Source organism: Talpa europaea (genome assembly GCF_964194135.1).
Source record: "Talpa europaea genome assembly, chromosome: 12".
Classification (NCBI taxonomy): domain Eukaryota; kingdom Metazoa; phylum Chordata; class Mammalia; order Eulipotyphla; family Talpidae; genus Talpa; species Talpa europaea.
The window spans coordinates 91190269-91210925 of record NC_140079.1 but is presented as its reverse complement, the minus strand read 5'-3'; the positions used below and the strand labels follow the sequence as shown (position 1 = coordinate 91210925).

Below are 20657 nucleotides of genomic sequence, written 5' to 3'. Positions count from 1 at the left end.
ACCAGGGAGGCCCAATGCTACCAGTTTTTTGTGACTTTTTCTGAGATATTTTATGCATTTAGTAAATGCACATGTACTAGTATATTTATGTGAATTATTGAATAATCTATAGCTATCTTTTCCACATCAACACATATATAAGGGCCTTAGTCATTTTCATGATGACATAAAATCCCACCATTCGAAAACACTGTACTTTGTTTAAACAGTCTAGGCTTGATACTCATAAGATGTAAGGACCTGAGACTTTTATACACAGTTAGGACTCCTATTTCATTGCAGCACTATATAATAACCCAGTTATGGAAACAACCTAAGAGCTAGCGATGGAGCAACAGATGAAGACAAAGATGGAATACTATTCAGCTATGAAAAGATGAGGGTCTCCCGGTGGTGCAGTAGGTTGAGCTCAGTGCTGTGAAGCTGTCCGCAACCTCTGCAGTGTGGCTCTGATTCCCGGCAGGCCAGGGAGATACCCACATGGCACAGCAGACCTCTCCTGTCTCGCCCGCTGCTCCCTTCAGCAGTGTATTTCAGTCTGTCTGTTCTGTTCCCCACTCTGTCTCTGGTGAATCCTCTCATCCTCCCATGCCTCTGGCCTGTACCCCAGCTCTTGTATACATAAATAAAATCTTTAAAAAAAAAAAAAACCTGCTAAAAAAATAAATAAATAAAATAAAAAGATGAACTCTCACCATTTGCAACATGGATGGAACTGTAGGGGATGATGCTAAGTGAAATAAGCCAGAGGAAGAAAGACAAAAAGACAAATATCAGATGATTTCATTCAAATGTGGAATATAGAGAAACAAAAAAAGGGAACTGACAAAGCTAAACCAAAACAAAGCTAGAAATATGACTGCAGAATTGCGACTGCAAGAAGGGAGATTGGGGGTGGGAGAAAAAGGGGGTGGAGGTTCAACAGTCTATGATAAAAGATTGTGAAACGTTAATTTAAAAGGTTGCTTTATTAGGGCTCCTGGTGGCCTAGGGTTTATGTCTCAGTGCTACCACTGCTACTGCCCTTCTTAGTGGCCTGACTTCAATCCCTGGCCAGGGAGCTACCCACGTGGCACAGCAGACCTCTCCTGTCTCACCCGCTGCTCCCCTCAGCAGTATATTTTTGTGGATCTGCCTGTTCTGCTCCCCACTCTGTCTCTGGTGAGTCCTTTCACCCACTTGGCTTATACCTCAGATCTCCCCCAAAATAAAAAATCTTTTAAAAGAAGAGATAAAAAGATTGCTTTATTTAAAAAAAAAAAAAGACCTTTTAGCACTTGTTTCCAAACATGTGAAATAAAAAAAATGGCATGTCTTGCATTCATTAATTTACTCAAAGCAAAAACAAAAAAATCCATGCAGTTGGCAATTAGATATCATGGGTATCCTCACCCAAAGTGATTTCAGTGCAGACAAGTGAGGATGCAGGGAAGGGGGTGGTGGGCATTGATTCTGACAGACCTCCTTCTAAGAAGTCAGACTGTGCAGGAAAGAGGGGAGGCAGGTCATTATCCTGAGAGGGTTTCCCTCACAGATCCATATAAGATAGTGGTTACTTGAATATATGCAGGAATAGATGTGCAGGGCAGGAAAAATTGCACCCCAAAATGTCTTTTTAAGATTTATCCATGCATACAAGAACCAGGGTATAGGCCAGATGTGTGGGAGGGTGAGAGGATTCACCAGTTAGAGAGTGGGGAACAGAACAGGCAGGACTGAAAACACTGCTGAGGGGAGCAGCGGGCGACAGGAGAGGTCTGCTGCGCCATGTGGGTATCTCTCTGGCCAGCCAGGATCGAACTTGCACTGCAGAGGTTGCGGACAGCTTCACAGCGCTGCGCTCAACCCCCTGTGCCAGCGGGGAGGCCCATCCCAAAATGTCTTTTGACAAAAGTTTGATTTCATGGGAGAGACATGTAAACTTCTGTTAGGGTGTGTAGTGGGAAGATCTAATGTTATTTCTTTTCAAAGGAGGAGGCAGAACTGAAATCTGCATACCTGTGCCTTCCCCTGTGACCTCCCTACCTGACCCTCCCTTTCTCCTCCCAAAGCCCACTGTCAAGCTAAGCTATTTAAGATGGCCTCTGAAGCCACCTGGGCAAGTTACTCAGCCATGATGGGTCTCTCCCGTGTATAGAGGTATTCCCTTGGGCTTTTTCTCTTAAAAGAAGCAAACACAAAGAAAGCAGAACAGAAAACGAATCTATTTCTGTAACAATACATCCCCTCATATGAACAAATGGTTTCTGGAAAAAATACAGAGACTGAGAATAGTGGTTACCTCTGGGAGGGCTAGGAGGAAGATGATGGGACTTTTCAATCTCAGCACTATCGATATTTTGGGCCAGATAACCCTTTGGATGGGGCTGCCCTTGCAGAAGCATTCTTGGCCCCAATCTACTAAAGTCAGTAGCACCATTCTTGCTGTGACAACAAAAATGTCTCCCCACTTGGCCAAATGTCCTTGAGGGGGCAAAATAGCCATGGGTGGACCAAAGTCCTCTACCTTTTTGCATTGAAAGAAAACCCCAATGAGTGAAAGCACATCTATGATTCAGCCTCACCCCGTGAGGAGGAGTTCCCTGGATCTTGGAGGTTCCTTGAAGGATTGGAGAGGATGGTGGATAGTGTCAACTATGCATAGTGCCAACTATCCTTCCCTCCATTAAATTTAAATTTAAAAAGTCTGACCGAGAAAAGTAATAGTCTGAGAAAATCAGTTAAGACAAAGGAGATAGACTACTTGTCAGCAGACTAAATCTAGCTCTGGCTAAGTTCTCACAAAGTTTTTAAGAAAAAGTGAAAGCATTTATCAAGATGGACCAGTGGGTGATATCTGCATTGGTAGTTCCTCTTGAGATTCCAGATTTTCTGGCCATCCTGGGCTTACATTACCAAATGGCACATGTCAGGGGGGAATTATGGTGAGGAAAGAAGTCTTGCTTTGCCCCTACCCGCTTCACCTGTCAACTGCTTGGGCTTCTCAGTCATCAGGGCTTGAGAGTCCCCCTAGAAGGGGCACACTGTTATCACCCCTCCCCAGCCAGGGTTCATTATGCTCTTCACATCATGTTCTGCCCTTACCTGCCATTGGGTCTGCACCTGGAGACAGCACGAAAACCAAGGGTATACAACAACTGGAATCGTTGTAGGATCCCAGGAGATCAAAGGTGGGGGCTTCGATATAGGTGCTGCCCATCTGTTCAGCAATGAAGTCCCGAATGGCTGGGATGATCTTGTCAGGCCTCAGACACCGGAGGACTACCATCCTCTCCAATCCTTCAAGGAACCTCCAAGATCCAGGGAAGTCCTCCTCGTGGGGGGAGGCTGAATCATAGATGTGCTGCCACTCATTGGGGTTTTCCTGCACGTGTTCCATCAGGCCTCTCAGTTTAGGCAACACAGACGCACGGACGACCTCCCCCCATGACTTCTCTGATAGCCATTCTGGAGCTGGGTTGGGGTGGGGATTGTCTAGCGCAATGCCTCCCGTGAGAAGGAAATACCAAATCTGCTCGTTGATTTGTTTCTTCTCTTTCATGATGCCGACGGTCAGGAGGAGAGAGAAGAGCAGCTTGTCCTTCTCAAACAGCGAGCGGCACACATTGTTGTAGATGCTGAGGGTGAAGTGCTCTGTGATGTACTCAATGCGCAGGATCAGATCCTCGCTCCTCTGGCTGTTGGCCAGCGAGAGCATGTAGAGGTTGATGAACCACGTCAGTGAGTACTGGTACATTGGCTCGATGTTGGCCAGGTCAGAAATGCAAAAGAAAATGGTGGCAGAGTGAACAGCCACTGGCTTATAGCCCATCCGAGTCTCGTCGATCTGTATTTCTGTTATCGAGGCAATTTTCTGCTTCTCAGAGATTTCTTCAGACAGCAGTTTGGAGGAGGACAGAACTTTGATGGCAGTCTCGTCCTCCAGGATGTTGCCCTCAGACAGAGAGAGGACCTCCAAGATCTTATCTTCAATTTCCTTCAGCTGCTTCTTGTTCTTGGCACTCTCCACAATCAACTTATTCTTTTTCTCTTCCAGTTCTGGCTTCTCCTTGGCAGCTACCATGCCTAGGAGTTGATCTTGGAGACCCAAGGGGGTGATCATGAAGTTGAGGAGGCAGACTTTCACAGCGACTTCGGGGAGGTAATGTGGGTTCCTCAAACGGGTTGTGATGTACAGCTTAAAATCCTGGGAGTATTCGATGATGTTGTCACCCAACCTCATGTACTCAATCCCTTGCTGCTTGAACGTGGATTTGAGCAAGATGGGTTCAATAAAGGTGTCCAGTTCCTCTCCTACATTTTCTAGTAAGACTGGGGTGCCAAACTGCAGAGCGTTTTCCAGCGTCCTCACATAGTTGACATCCGAGAACTTGATAACGCATAGTTTGTTCACTTTCTCCATGTTTTTGATCCATTTATTGGCCTGTCCCTGGGGGTCAATCATCAAGGCCCAGCGTCTAGAATTAGACACAATAATGCCATTGTCGATGGAGAAAGAGTCGATGGGCAGCCCAGCAATCTGCCAGGCACGGATTTTCACAGGGTCCCCTAATATGTTGCTGAGACTGAAGTCGCTGGAGCCAGGGATGACCTTGTCCTTACATCGGGCCAACCACTGCTGTTGGCACTTGGCACGGTAATCCACAGTAAAGGCCCCCAGGTAAGCCACTGTCCCCGAGGACAACAACACATCCCCTGTCAGATTGGTATAGCGGATCCCTAGCTGCCGGGCAGCTTCTGTCCATCTGTCCTTCTCTCCCCCAAGACCACTGATCAGTTTTTCTGCCCTGATGAGCTTTTGGGAGCAGAGATCAATGTTTTCCTCCAAGGTCTTTTTCTTAATGTTCATGTCTTCAAACTCATCGTTCAGGGCCTGCAGGCGGTCTTCCACCAGTGCCAGCTCTGCTCGCTTCTGGTTCAGTTTCTGCATCTGTTTAAACAGCTTCTCCTCCGCCTCATTCAGCCGCTCCCGTTTGGGGGCCACCACTTTGGCCACACGATCGTACACCTCCATGGCCCTCACCCACTTGCATAGGCCCTCACAGGCGGATGACACGTTTTTAATGACGGCGGGCTGGAAATCAGGGTGATCGATAAACCTTTCCCGGATTCTCTTCATGATCAGAGGGGGGATGTTGTCTTTGTCATATGTCTTAAGACTCTCCAAGAATTTCAGGTCCCCAAGAATCTTTCTTGATACTCCCCAATAGTCTTCTATCATTTTACCTGTTTGGGACAAGAAACAGAGAAAACTGTATTAGTAAGACATTCTGAGACTTAAAGTTTGGCAGTGGCTGGGATCTGGGGATGGGAAATCCAAGTTCCTACAGAGGATTTTTAGGGCAGAGAAAATACTGTGTGATATTATAATGATGGGTACCTGCCATTATTTATTTGTCCAAACTTCTAGGATGAACAGCACTAAGAGTGAACACTACGGACTTTGGGTGATTGGGATGCATTAACGTAGGTCCATCGGTGTGACAATGTCCCATTCTGGTCAGGACATCAATAGGGGCGTAAGCTGTACATGTGAGGGGAGCCAGGGCGATTTGAGAAATCTCCACCTTTTCCTTTCAATTTTGCTGTGAACTTAAAACTGCTCTGAAAAATCATCTTTATTAAAAAGTGTCCAAGCTCCGTACCACAGTCTGAGAGCCCCACTAGCCTCACCCACCTTGTCTCTTTCTTGCCCCCTAGATTTTAGACATGAAAGACCTTCCTTCCTTCTATTCCTTGATAACCCCAAGTGCTTCCTGCTCTGAGTCCCTTTCCTATGCTGGAAATGGCACCTGCTGGCTCCTGAGAGGAATTCAGGCTCATTTCACAGCCTCCTGCACAGAGAGGCTTCCCGAGGCTGCTCTCACTAATTGGACTTGTCTGTCCCTCCCCCGGCATTTTCTTTCATCTCAGCTGTTAGAACGTCCATTCTCTTTATAGCACTTATCACATTCTGTGACTTTTTGTTTATTTTATTGTCTGCAAAGCTGCAAGCGCCTGCTGTGTTTACTACAGTTTGGCACGGAGACTGCTTGTCAGTTATCAATAAATATGTGTTGAATAAACATTGTCCCTTGTCCCATTCATAGATGGTGAAGGCAAAGGAGCCAGGGGTGTGAGTTTTGAATATTCTTTTTGAAGTCTGGGAGGAGAGTTGAACGGAACCCAGTCAGTCCTCCTGGTGGTGAATCCTTGAGGCTAAGTGAGCGAGCAAGGTCCTCTCTGGTGGGGGCCTGCAGGCCTGCAACCGGACAGAAGACAGTCTGTGGTCTGCCCAGGCCAGAAGCGGGTCCTTTTTCTCCTTAGCACTCATCATGCTCAAGACTGGTTGAGTGACACTCGATCCCACCCTGGGGCAGTGCTCCTTTTGTTAATGGGTTGGGGAAAAGTCACTTGTTGTAGCTCACAGCACTGTAAACAATTGCCAAGCATGAGCTCATAAAAAAAAACTTATACTTGAGCTATCACATTAAGGACAACAGGAGAAATGGGTCCTGTTGATAATGCAAGCAACCAAAGAAATGATTACTAAGGTTTGGTTCAAAATGCTCTGCTTTGTTTAAATTCAAGGTACCCAAAACTAATTTAATGGTTCTTTTGCTTCATTTCAATATACTGGTTAAATGCTGGTGGTTAGGAATATATGTACACAACTTTAAAATAAGTGAATGATGACGTGTTTATCATCAATGACCTGAGGAGAGAATTGACTTTTGTGACCTGGCCATGCTTTGTGAATCTCCCTGAGCCAGTTCTCAACCCTGACTATACTTTGGAATCACCCGGGAGCTTTAAAACCTAGTCATGCTCAGATTGGTCCCCAAATGATGGAATAAGAACTCCTAGGAGAGGGGCATGGACTTCAGCATTTTTCAAGATCCCTGGGTGATTTTAGGGTACAGCCAGGGTGGAGGTGAGCTATTAGCTCATCCTCGCTCAGTGCCAAATTTTTACATCTCAGCTGCTTCCCTAAAGGATTCTCCTGTAAAGCCCATCCATGCCTGTCCATTCCTGGTCACCTTTCTGTCTTCTTCATGTGGTTTGGCTTGAAACCCACCGGAGAGAGAGAATGCGAACCAATGGGCTATAGAAGCCAGAGACTCCCAAGTGAGGCGTGGTGGGTCGCTAACATTTCAGAGGGAATGGAGGCGTAGCAGGTGGTTCCAGGACAGGAAGATTTAAGGGGCAGGAAATATCACTGCAGCGGGTCCAGCTCTAAGACACTGGAATTAATATCAAGGTCCACATCTAATTTTAAAGACCATAGATATCCACCCATTAATGCTTCTAGCCTTGATTACATAAGGAGATTCCCTGGCTCTCCCCCCATCCTTTCTCCCCATTTCTAAGACTCTGTCTCTCCCACCCCACCCCCAATTTTTGTCTCTGCCTCTTTCAGTCCTTCTCTCGCCCTCATTAGTCCTTCTCTCTCATTGCCAGTGTGTGCCCCACACTTTCACTCTTGGTCTGCCTCTCTCTTTCTGGTTTTTTCCTTCCCGCTCCTGCTCTGTCTCTGCAGGCCTCTGTGTCCCTGGGTCTCTCCACCTCCATTTCTCTCTGTCTCAGTCCTTTGTGTCCGTCTAGCTGTTTTTCTGTGTCTTTTCTCCTGTCTTTCTCTATCTGATTCTGAGTCTCTCCCTCCCGAGCCCCCTTTCTGTCTTCCTGTTTCTTTCTCCGCCAGATTTCTTTCCCTGGTCACCATGTCCTTGTGAGCGTGTGCACGTGTGTGCTGGGTCTAGATGTCTGGGTGTCTCTCTCTAGCTTTCTCTTTCTTTCTCTGGTCATCTCTCAGTTTTTCTGACTCTCTCTCTCGCTCTTCTGTTCTCTCTCTCTCGCTCTTGTCCGAACACTGCTCTAGCATTTGTTCCACATAAGTTCTTTTGTCTCCCTTACCTTTATTTGTGTAATACCTTGCAGGCAGAGCCCTGAACTAAGGTGAGTTTCACCTGCACTGTCCTCACTGACTGAGAGGAGGCGGCTAGTGAGAAACACAAGAACCTTTGGGTGCACACGCATCCCACTGCCTTCTTTCCCTCAGACTCCATGACACCACCTGTGGGCTGGGGCCAGAGTGGGCAGGCGGCCAGCCTAGGAAGGGCAACAGTGGAGGGTGGATTGGGGTGCTGAAGGGGGTTACCGCTGCCGCTGGGGTCCGGTTTCCTCTCTGGTTTCAGCCCTTTCATGACACAGATACTCTCCATAATCAGCTTGACAGGGCCTGGTGGGTTCTGCATGGACTTCACCAGCGAGATGTCAGAAGGGTTCAGGGTGTCCAGTGCAGCAAGTGCAGCTTCCAGTGCAGGCATCGCCTCTTGCAGGTCGCCCTCACATTCATTCTGCAGGTGGAACAGAGACAGGAGGGGTGAAAATCCAGTACCTGACACATGGGGGTGAAACCAAGCTCTGCTCCAAGAGGAAGCAGGGGAAGTGGGGTGAAGGCCCTTCCTGTCAATACCCCCAGGATGCCTCCTCCTGGAGCTCTGCAGCTGAGGGCGGCTCTAACTACTGATCAGCAGCATTTAAGGCCTTTTAGGGCTATGTTTCGGATACCTAGGGCATTTGACAAGTCATCTGGTTTGTGATCTTAGAAAGTCAAGCATTTGGTTTTTAACAAACTCCCCAGAGATACATGTCATGGGTGACTTCATACCCATTGATCAATGAGTCGAGAGATGGAGTGAAGGATGGGGCTTAGGGGTAAGTGATAGAGAGGAGAGGGTTAGGGTGAGTTCAGGGACGAAATAAGGTATGGGAGGAGGTCAGAGATGGGATGAAGGTCTGGAATAAATTGTAGCTCAGAGTTGGGGTGTGGGTAGAGTCGGGGGTAAGTTGTAGCAAGGGGGCACAGTAGAGTTGAAGGCAAGAGTTTAGGGGTGAGAAATGGATAGGAATTTGACATGGGTAATGAGCTCTGAGAAAAGGAGACAGTGCATTTTTGTTCACTATTTCTTCACTTAAAAGCAAAATCAATATAATAGAATGTTAGCCATAAAAAGGAATGATTCACGCAAACTTTCAAAATATTATGCTAAATGAAAGAAGTCAGACACAAAGTGTCACCTTTACATGAAATATGCAGAAAAGGAGAATCCATAGAGGCAGAAAGTAGGTCAGTTTTTTGCTTTCTGGGGTGATGAAAGTATTCTAGAATTATATGGTGGTGATATAATTTTGTACAACTTTGTAAAGACACTAGAAAACTCTGAATTGCATTATTTAAAAAGATGAATGCTAATCATCTGTGAATTATATCTTGTTTAAAAAACAAGCTTAACATGACAAGGGATATTATAGACTACTTAGTAGCCCAACTACCAAATCCACAAACAAACAAACAAACCAGAAAATGAACCAAGGTCTCAGGAGGCAAAATGAGTTAGCCAAGGCCACGAAGCTGGTAGTCAGAGCCAAGCCCCAAGCTTGGGCTGCTGGGTCCCCTTCAGTGAATTCCCTGGTAGCTACCCAGCCCAAGGAAAAATCACACAGCCATGACTGATGGATACTTCACAAGAGAAAGTCAGTTCTCAAGCAGCATGGCACAAAGTCTATGTCCTGCAGGTTTTTTGTGATAGACAATAAAGAAGGTTCCACCTTCTCATCTACGTGCACATGTGCACAGTATAGACCCAAATGTGTGTAGTCACGGACTCTCTATTTAATTTTCTGCTTTCTTTATAAACCTCTAGCAATGTTTTATTTGGTTCCATTATATTAGAACAACCTTCTCCTCCCCCAAATAAGCAATGTCAGCTGTCCCCAGTATCACAATGAAGGTGCTGCATCAGGTGGCAATAGCGACTCAGTCTTGGGGTGACTCCGTGTCCTTGCTCTTCAGCTCTAGGATATGCACCAGGGAGCATGCATGAGAAAGATGAATTGAAATCAGTCTCTGTGGTCACTCAGGTCAGTCAGTCTCAGAAAAGGTTTTGTGGCAGAGGAGACCACAGCTTTGGATTCTTGGTAAAATTTAATGGTCCAGCACCCATGCCTTCTATTTATTCAGACTTCTGTGGCATTTTCTTGTAATTTCCAGATAGCTATTGGCCATACAGACTTTTTGCCTGCTAGTGTGTCTGGAAGCTGTGTCCCCTCTCTCTTTCCCAAGGTCCAGCAAGCTTCCTTGTCAAATGGCTCAAAAAGGCTCTGTCACATTATCTGTAACAGCGACTCTCAATGCTGACTGCCCCAGAGTCACCAGGGAGAATTTAGGGCATCCTCAGGGTCAAGCCCTATGCCCAGAGATTCTGGTTCATTCTGTCTTGGTGGCGTCTGGGCATCTGCATTTTTAAAACCTCAAAGTGGATTCTGACACACAGTCAGCTCTGTGGAGAAACTCAGGCTTATGCTCTGGAAACACTGAGAACAGGGGAGGAAAGAATAGACTTCCATGCCTCGTAGGGGCCTGGCTGCTTGGTGGGTGACACACCTATTTCATATGCTCATTAAAATGATTATATGGCATTTTGAAGAAGTATTATGATAAGACATTAAGGAAGTAAAAACGCATGATGCAAATTGCAATTATGATTGCAGTTACATAAAACCACCCTTGTGTATGCGTAGACAGGAACTAGAGGAAACTTGAGAAGTGGAGCCAGTGTTAAAGTTGAGTTCTTAGAAATTCTTTCATGTGTGCTATTCTGGTTACATCATTTGTTTCTGTTCTAAAAAGCATTATGATTAAAAATGATCTCTGTGGCTTAGCAGGGCTGTTTGAGAGGTATGAAGCACAATGTATGCTGACAAGACCTAATTACTCTATAGAAATTCTGGCATCATTTATTATTCTCATTAGGGGAGAAAGAAATGATTCATTAGCTTAAGAAGACTCGACCAATTTCAGCAAGCCATTGTGCTGGTGAGCAGGTGTCTGGGGCCAGCTCTTCCAGGCTCCCAGTCTTCCCAGCATGGATTCAGCTCAGATTGTCTACAATGGGTGCTCTCCTATGTCCTCTCCTTTCTGGGGGTGCAAGATTAGAGAGAATTAGCAGTGCTGGTGTGGAGGACAGCAGCCCTGAGAGAAAGGGACTTTGCTTCCCATGGGAGTTAGGAAACTCAGAGCCAGCACAGGCCTCTGCTCCTCCTTGGAGAGTTTCCTCCACCTCCTGACTCACCTACAGATGTCACTCCCAGCACTCAGGGCAGGGATAGCAGCGCATTGGACCTTGCCCTCCACACCGAAACCCAAGGTGGCAGTTCATTGCCCAGGGACGGGTGTGGTGGGTCAATTCTTTGTAAAATTTACCTCATGTCACCTCTTAGCTCCCTCCTGCTCCTGCAAGTCACTGCTACCCCTGACATGGTGGAGCGGAATCCTGGGCATGATGGTTATCCGCATGTGGCAAGAGGCTGTCCTTTTTCAAGAAATAAGGCCCCTTGGTAGGGGGTAAAGGATGACTATTTTGTAGAAGAGTTGGAGAGAAGTTAGTCTGGAAGGCCTAACTTTTTTGAGAAAGTGCCCCATATGTCCCAGGTCATCCCCATAACCCAGATGCTGGACACAAGCTACTTCTTGTTCAAGTTCTTGTTTGATGATAGGGTCAAATAATATTTTAACTCCTAAGTGACAGCAGAAGGACAAGAATCTTAAGCTAAGTGCCATGAACCTTGGATTTTAATTCCACCAATTAGCTATGTAGCTCTGGAAAGTCATCTTACCACTAAAGTTTAATGTCACTAGCTCAGATAACCCTAACCCTAACCCTAACCCTAACCCTAGCCCTAACCCTAACCTGTCATTCCCAAACCCAAAGCAGTTGTGACACTCAAAAGGAACTACGAACTTGAAAGTGCTCGGAGAAATACAGAACATCACGGGAATGCTAGTCAGGTTTTCTTCTAATATATGCAGATGAAGCCCTTCCCTGTTCTCCCACCTTCAAATGAGGCCCTCTAGTTTCTTCTGTTTGACTAATATTTATTCTACACCTACAATATGGTGCACACACATGAGCAAAAACAGGCAAACAAACAATGGGATGGAGGTGAAGGAGACAGTCATGTGGATGGCCAGAGAAAGAGAATTCTCAGAGGGAAACAGCCAGTGCAAGGGCTGGAGTAGGAGCATGTCTTGTGTTTTTCTGGGGGATAGCTAGGAGGCTGGTATGGCCAGAGCTGAGTGAATTAGGGAAAAATTATAAAGAGACAAGGGTGAGAGCATGTGGGGTCTTGCAGGCTGTGTCGTGCTGGGCAAGTGGCCTAATCTCTTCAAATCTCACTTTTCTCCAAGCTTGCCATGTGTAGGGTAAGGAAAAATGTCAGGCTTTCCTGCCCTCCTGCCATCAGGATAGATGATGGATCCTTGCGGTCCTGAATGCATGCCTGATGGCGGGCACCTGGAGTAGGGTGTTGGCATAGGTAGATGAGATCCACCTGGGCTGAGACTGTAATTTTTAAGGGTGGCGTCATGGGGACACCAGCAGAAGCCAAGAACGAACAGAAGCAGAAAGAAAAGCCGAGAGAGAAGCAGAGAACACCGGAGAGTCCACATAGAGTGAAGACTTGCTGGGGGCTGGGAGGCCTGCCAGCCTCCCGGCCCCCCCGCACCCCTGCCTGCCGTATGCCTGGTGAACCCCAATAAAAGACCTGCAAAAACCACTGAGGACTCTGACTCCTCCTTTACCCGGTCTGCATGGGCTCCTAGAAAACCTGCCCTGTGTCCATTCCTGCCCACTACAATTGGCATAGTTGGTGGGATGATCCATGCAGAAGGGTATTGGAGCCCTCTGAAGACCTGGAGGGACTAAGGAGTGACAGATCGTGTTTGCCTGTGACGACGCTGGAGGCGCCATGGCGGCACAGAAGGTGGACACTGTCCAGGAGCTGCGGGATGAGACCTCAGCTGGAGGAGGAGATGCCCGAGAGGACCAGCCAATGACCCCGAGGCAGCAAGAATCATCGGTGAAGAGAGGATCATGAATTGGAGCTTGCCAGTGCTGATGCAGGGAGAGGCCAATGGACGTGGACTGATGGACTTGAACTAATGGAGTTGGACTGACAATCCCGCCAGAAGGCGGAGGACCTTGCAGGTTGATTTGTTTTGGGACCCTAGGGGTGGGACAGTTTTGTTTGTAAACCCCAGGAGATGGGAATCTGGTGGTGGCCAGTGGGCCTTGATGGCCAAAAACAGCCTGTGTATGCCCAGCAGCCATGCAGAGGAGAAAAGCCTACTGAGAAGGCAAAAGCTGGTACTGATGCTAAGTTTGGGAAGCCCTGAGTGGCTGCTAAGCACTAAGTAAGCTGAGGAAGGCCAGTGAGTCTCGTAAAATCACCTGTGGGTGATGCCCTGCTTGTTGTCGAGTGAGGGTAAGGAGCTGAGGAACCCGTCCCTGGGGGATGGGTGGGGAACATGGCTTGGGGTGGAGCCCAAACCAAATGTAGAGTTTGTATCCAAGGATCCCTGACCCATGTGCTTGTGCAGTGGGATGGCCTGAGTGCAGGGGTCTGTGAGTCGCATTGGTGGCTATGAAAGCCAAATGTTGGAGTGACTGCAGACAGAAACCCTGAGGGTTGGCGATTACCCCCAAGAGTATAGAATCGCCAATCCCAGAGTGAGTGCATCCTGAGGGTGGATGCTGTGTGTGGCTTGTAGCCGAGACTACAGCCAGAAAAGGCCAGGAAGCCTAACGGCTCCTGGTGTGTTACAGTAGATGCCGTGAGTGGTTCCCCTTTCTTATATGAGCAGTGCCTTTGGTAGCAGATTTGGTGGCTCATCTGCTGGTACCAATAATTGTCTTTTGCCACTAGGTTGGTGCCCTGCCTGGATTTATTTGTGTTCTGTTGTATTTTATTTTTATATTGTGATGTTTGCTAAGAAAATTGTACATATGAAGACTATATGGCAGAAAACCCTGAGGGGGTGGACTGTAGGGTAAGGAAAAATGTCAGGCTTTCCTGCCCCCCCCCCCCCCCCCCGCCATCAGGATAGATGATGGATCCTTGCAGTCCTGAATGCATGCCTGATGGCGGGCACCTGGAGTAGGCATAGGTAGATGAGATCCACCTGGGCTGAGACTGTGCTTTTAAGGGCGGCGTCATGGGGACGCCAGCAGAAGCCAAGAACGAACAGAAGCTGAAAGAGAAGCCAAGAGAGAAGCAGAGAACACCGGAGAGTCCACATAGAGTGAAGACTTGCTGGGGGCTGGAGGGCCTGCCAGCCTCCCAGCCTCCCAGCACCCATGCCTGCCATATACCTGGTGAACCCCAATAAAAGACCTGCAAAAAACCACTGAGGACTCTGACTCCTCCTTTACCCGGTCTGCATGGGATCCTAGAAAACCTGCCCTGTGTCCATTCCTACCCACTACACCATGCTTGAAGGTAGGCTCTCTCTAGTCAGATTATAGACAGACCCAGACAATGCTGCCCCGTCCCCTCCTTTCTCTCCACTACCTTATACCTTGATTGCTTGAGAAATGGCAGCGGCAGCATTGGCTTCTTTTTCATCCGCCTGCACCAGAAATTTTTTAGCATCAGCTTCTTTAGTCTCTGCTTCAATTTTCACCATCATCTTAGCAGTCTCTTCAGAGGTGAGGATGAGCTGGGGCTGGAGGGCAGTCAGCTCCACTTGCATGACCGCCACCTGGCGAGGAGAGAGGGGTGGGAGGAGCCCTGGGTCAGCCACATCAAGGCAGAAATGGTGCAGGTGGCAAGTGTTGAAATGATTCTCCAACCTCTGACAGATGCAGAAAATACTAATGATTTTAACCTGGCACTGGGTATATATTAATATTTGTTGACTGGTGTTGATCGCTTGGATTTTTCAAGACTTAGTTATTGAGCTCAGACTATGTGTGGTATTATCAATCACTTGCTAAATGCTGAAACATATAATGGTAAACTTAATATTAAGAAAAGTCCGTTTCCTCCTGTATCAAGCCTACAATCTAGTATTGGGGGCAGGGAGAGATAATAAAAGCAATTTAAGAGAAAAAAAGCATTATATTTGTTAAGGCTATGAAGAAAAGATACATAGCTGAGCTCTTTGAGGCAGAAGGAATTTTCAAGGCCATTTTTTCAAATGTTCCTGCCAAGTGATTTGAACACCTCTAATAATGGGGTGCTCACCACCTCTCAGGGGAGTTGTGCTATTTTTCAGACAACTAAATGCATTTGATTTTCCTGATGAAGATCTGTAATTTGTGGTCATGCAATTTTTGCCTGCTGGTCCTGACTGCCTTGTACGCCAGCTTAGACACATTGGAAGAGGGTCCCATGACATTGGGCCCACTGCCCGCTGCAAGCGGGAGAGAAGCCCAGTGTGGCAGCGGGTTGGGGCACAGGCTCTGGAGCTGTGCGGATCTGAGTTTCAGTTCTGGCCCAACCACTTCTGCTGTTACCCATGCGGCTGCGTGGTGCTGGGCAAGGGGCTTGGCCACCGTGCGCTGTGGCTTCTTTGTGTGGAATGTGGAGATGTTACAGTAGCTGTGAAGTGGTGGTGGGATGGGTTGAGCACAGTGCTGGGAAGCTGTCTGCAGCCTCTGCAGTGCGGGTTGGATTCCCAGCCAGCCAGGGAGATTCCCACATGGCAAGCAGACCTCTCCTGTCACGCCCGCTACTCCCCTCAGCAGTGTATTTCAGTCCTTCTGCCCATTCTGTTCCCTACTCTGCCTCTGGTGAATCCTCTCACCCTCCTGCGCCTCTGGCCTATACCCCAGCTCTGGTATAAATAAATAAATCAAAACAAACAAACAAAACTTATTGCCTTGTTATAGAAGAGGGGCCTGAGACCCAAGCTGTGCAATAATGTGTCTAAAATTCCACAGCAGGTACATTGTAGAACTGGGTACTGTGGGGTCTGACTACACCAAGCCCCGCTCTCCACTAATCTCTGCTCCCCGTTCCCCTGAGAGTATCTAGGGCCAGGGTAAGGGTAAGGCTTGGGAACAAAAGTTAAGGGGGCACTAAATACCTCCCTATTCAAGAGAGTATTTTATTGCAACAGTTTAAGAAGTCAAAATGAAGACAAATAACTCCACAATGAGCAAAACATCAAAATCTTAAGTAAAGACAGAATCCCAGAGGGCTGGGTTTGGACAGAGGCAGGAAGGTGAGCTCTGCCAATGCAGGGTCAGAGGCTGTCATGATGTGGCACCCTCTTAATTCTGCACCTCAGCCTGTGCCTCAATGTACCTGGCTTGTCCCACACTTCTCTGCCCCCCATTCTCTGGGACTGTGGTCACCTGTGAAGCTGCAAAGTCGAGTTTTTGCAGGCCTGTCAGGTAGCGGCTCCTCATCATATCAACCTCTTGCCTCTTGCTATTCAGAAGCGTCTTGAAGGTTAGGATCAATTCTAGGTAGGAGGTAGGGGTAACGTAGTTGTGTCTGCGAAGTGCATTGTAATAATCGACCGAAAGATCCTTCACACTCTCCTGGAAATATTTGCACATGGAGATGACCCTGTCAAGGACACAGAGGAGATTACACAGGTCCAGCTTGCTCCAGTGAGATCTAATGCAGCTTTGGTGACAGCAGTAGGGATGTGAGAAGTTGCACATGACGGTGGCCTGGGAGAAATCAAATTCTCTGAAGGCAGGTGAACAGAGATGCAAGAAGATTGGGGTGGGATATAGTCTTACTAGAATGATCTTTGACCCTCTTCGTTCTACCCATGAGACTATTAACTCAGGTTAAGGACCTCTGGCCTGGAGAACAAAGTTCAAATTTCTTAACTTAAGGCCATCAACATTCTTATCCCTGCCCACTTCTTCATTTTCCATCCATCCATTCATTTATTAAGCAGCGATTGAAGCTGGCACGACATACCAGGCATCTGTTAGGCATGCAGAATGCAGAGGCAGACAAGGCAGGTGACATGACCCCTGTCTCATGGGTCACCCGGCGTGGTCAACACGCTCATCTCTTCCCTTACTCTACCAAAAGTTATGTGGCTTTAAAAAATATATATATCTGTGCTTTATACACATGTTTTTTTAGTCACATGATTTTCATCCCATTGGCAGAGATATCACCCCAGTTGTGACTGCATATTCTAAAACTATTAAAACAGCTATATTATCATATCCAACTTCTCATAACTATGATAATAGTGCATCTCTGGGAGAATCATGAGCAATGTAATTTTATTCTTTTTCAGGTGTTTGATAAAATAGCCAATTAAATGTGACTCGATTTTAAAGTACTAGGACTTTGGCGTGGCATGTACATACATTTGAAGAAGTGTGAAACTATAGCCCTAGCATAGTGTTGTAAACCAACATTACTGCAATTAACATAGTTGGAAAAGATGAAAAAATAGAAGTATCAGACATTTTCTCTATATAATTGAGAAATCTTTAAAAGAAGAAGAAAAATACACCAATATCGGGATTTTCATTCAGAATATTTAGTTGGGGTACTAAAAATGCAGTCAACACTTACTCTGTCCGAATATTGTCATCAAGCTCGACATCTTGTAGAAATTTGTTGGCCACCAACTCTAGGGCATCTGTAGGCCAGGACTGGAACCAATCAATTGTACAGCAATTGATTAGTGAAGGGAACATCCTCAGGCGGTTCCGGAAGGCGTCCCCAATTGGACTCATAGCTAGTGAAAATTAGACTTTGTTAGTTCCTTTCCAAGGCCAGGAGCCCCATGGGATTAGGCTGGTCTTTTCATAAATTCTGATGGGGCAGGGCGGTGGCCATGTTTCCTGTTGGTCCTCTAGGATGTAATTGGGAATAGTCAGTATGAGTGCTGGGGCACTCAGGGGAATCAAAGGGCTAGTCATGAAATTTTGTGATGAGAATTCATGTATTATGTATCGTTTCCTTTGACTACTCTCCTATGCCCATTATCCTCCCTTCCAGATCCTTTGGGTCACTTGACTGTCAGAGTGACTGGAGCCCTTTGATCCACTTTCTCCGTTTGGGTTAACTCTCAGACATATTCATAAATGAGCCATGGGCCTTCCATACATAGTTACTCACAGAGGTTGCAGTGGGGCCATCAGCTTGTTTCTGACCCTACCTCCATGCAACCATAAATGTTAGGTTCTAGACCCCCAAACCCATTCATTTTTAAATTAGACTCAATGTGGCAGGGGAAAGCATGATGGATAGGTGGAAGTGTGAAGTTGGTGTAGCTAAAGAACAGAGAGAAAAAGGAGAAGTTGGCATGAGGTGAGAGTGGAGAAGAAGCAGGGACAGCCTGGTAGGTAGACTTCTAAAACCAGAGGTCGGGAATTGTGGTCTTTATTCTAATATGAAGCAATTCAAGTGTTTAATGTGTGTGTGTATACATGATGATCATATTCCTGAAACATGAAAGAAGTTCCTGGCTCAAAAAGTTCCTGGGACAAAAAGGTCTGCAATAGACAAAAATGCCATAAAATAATTAGGTTGCACAGATGAGGGCTGGCTGAGATGACAGCAGCTTAGCTAATGTGAAACAGGTAGAGATGGAGGTAAGTAGGTAGATATGACAGAGAGTTAGGAGGGAAGAATTGACAGCACATGGTAACAAGAAAGAGAAATGTTAAATATACCTCTTAAGTTTCTAAATAGATTGGAGGAGAGACAACTCCGGATGCTGTCGTATGAGGCCACGAGTACTGTATTAAAAGGAAGGAGAGTGTTTCCAGGAGAACTCAGAGAATTGAGGAGGGTGAACAGGTTTGAAATCACTGTTCAGAAGAGTGGAAGTTTCCACAGAATCTCCAGGCACTGACTGACTCCAGATCTGGACCAATCCTGGGATCATTGTAAGAGGACTAGGCTGAGGACACTTAGGAGACCCTGAAACACCCAAAGGAGAAAGGCAAACCAAGGTTGCTGCTTCTTACCAAGGACAATGTGAAGGTTCTTTTTCACTCTTTCTATAAAGAAGTTATACATTGAAAGAGGAGTGACATCGATCTTCTCGCCTTCTGTCCTGGCTGCTGTCTGCATTTTCTCCACAAGGTCAGCCTTCTCGTCTGGTGGGAAGATGTTGGGCACATCCCCCGTGTTCAGAAGCATGTTGATGTCCTCCACAAAGGACTCGTCCTTGATTTGGTTATCAGTGAAGAGGAACACGGTTCTTTTGGTGTTCACGCCAACCTGTAGCATGATCTTCTTCAGGTCTTCCCGCCACTCATTGCCTGAGTAGCTTTTGGTGATCTTGATCTGGTACAGCTCATATGAGTTCATGAATGTGGACAGTTTGCTTGCACTCTGCCGCCCACTGCCCCCAATGCCCACCAGGAGCAAGTGACCTTTGTCCTGCTTCAGGACCCTGCAAATTCTGGAGATGTGCTCAATGGCAAATTTAAACATGACCAAGGACATGGGGGCCTTGCTGATGTTGTTGAACTCCTCCAGGTAGTATTCCATGACCACTGTGAGCTGTTTCAGGTCAGTGATCTCATCATAGACTTTTGTGTCACTTTGTGGCTTGAAGAAATCACCAAAGAACAGGCTACGGATATTATCATCGACAATCTTTCCGGTGGGTGACAGGTGGATGAGGACCTATGGTAAAGGTAAGATGCAGCTAGGCATTATGTCAATGGCCCAGCCAAGACGGCAGCAGGGAGTGTAGAGGGAGGGAACGGAAGGGTATGTTTCCTCTGAGCCCAGTGTTCAAAGTCATAGTTTACAAGCAGTGAAAAAAAAAAAACAATAAAAACACTTAAAACCATAATGTGTGGATATGATCATTGTAAAGACTATGATGAAAGGCCATTATTATAAAAGAGTATCAGAGTGAGGGTTGATTTATTTGCTAAGTGGTTAAAACATGGATGGTCAGATTATAAAATTCCCAGAGGAGATGAGTGAAGGATGGCATCGTTTTCCTTTTTATGTTCTTGCCCCTTTACTAAATAAAGATATAGACACTGCATCTGGTCCCCACTCTGCCTAGGGAAGGCAGATTTTATATGCTTCCTCTTTCTGATATTAGAAATTAGAACCTGGTGGGGCTTTTGCCGTTGGCCTCTGGACATAACATGAAACACTTATAGTTTTCTATGGACAAATCCAAGCTTCATAAAAACAGGGGTAGAACTAGAAGATTCTATTATATAAACTTAAAGCAACTTATCTTATACCAAATTAAAAAGGGAAAATATGTACAAATAAGAAATTATGACAACTTTTCACTTGGACTTTCTGAGGTCTCACTACAACTGTGAAAATTCATGGTTCATTTTTCAACTCACAAATTAATGGACCCTGAAAATATATTTGAAGGTAGCTGTAAACAAGCATCGTGTGGTAGACTACTTTGGATGGACCCAAACTTGTGTGTTACCTGGGAAGTGAAGCAAAGTTGGGCCAAGTATAACAACATCACCAAATCAAGTGAGCAGTTGACTGAAGGCCAGTTTTCTTGAGATTCAGAAAACAGAGCTGTGAGTCTCCATTAGGAAGAGTACCTCAAATCTGAGGCCAACATGGCCATTTCTGAGTATAGAGTCTGATTTACCTTCTCCATGGATTGCTTGAAGCAATTAGAGGTGGTTTCTTTTGCCATATTGAAGAAGACCTCTCTGTCCTCACGATCAGTCAGACGGTCATAGAAGACCCGATAAATTTCATGGATCCAAAGTCGGATAAGTTTTTCTACATCCTGAAAACCCAGAGTTAATTATTGGAATGAATGGGAGGCAGTGCCTGTGGTGGTGGTTGTCTAATAGTCCCTGTATCCTCAGATTGATGTGAGCATCTAACAAGAT

General features: G+C 46.3%; 1 protein-coding gene across 1 annotated transcript in view; it reads right to left on the bottom strand.

The window, feature by feature from the left end:
* The window catches only part of DNAH3 (dynein axonemal heavy chain 3), a gene marked incomplete at its 5' end in the record, with an annotated part of 132039 nt that overhangs the window by 23461 nt on the left and 87921 nt on the right, over positions 1-20657 (bottom strand). Inside the window, 7 exons of the mRNA XM_084251178.1 lie at positions 3085-5226; positions 8138-8336; positions 14399-14581; positions 16182-16398; positions 17380-17545; positions 18783-19449; positions 20408-20551. Of these exons, the coding sequence (XP_084107304.1) occupies positions 3085-5226; positions 8138-8336; positions 14399-14581; positions 16182-16398; positions 17380-17545; positions 18783-19449; positions 20408-20551 (3718 nt within the window). The remainder of the gene's footprint in view (positions 1-3084; positions 5227-8137; positions 8337-14398; positions 14582-16181; positions 16399-17379; positions 17546-18782; positions 19450-20407; positions 20552-20657) is intronic.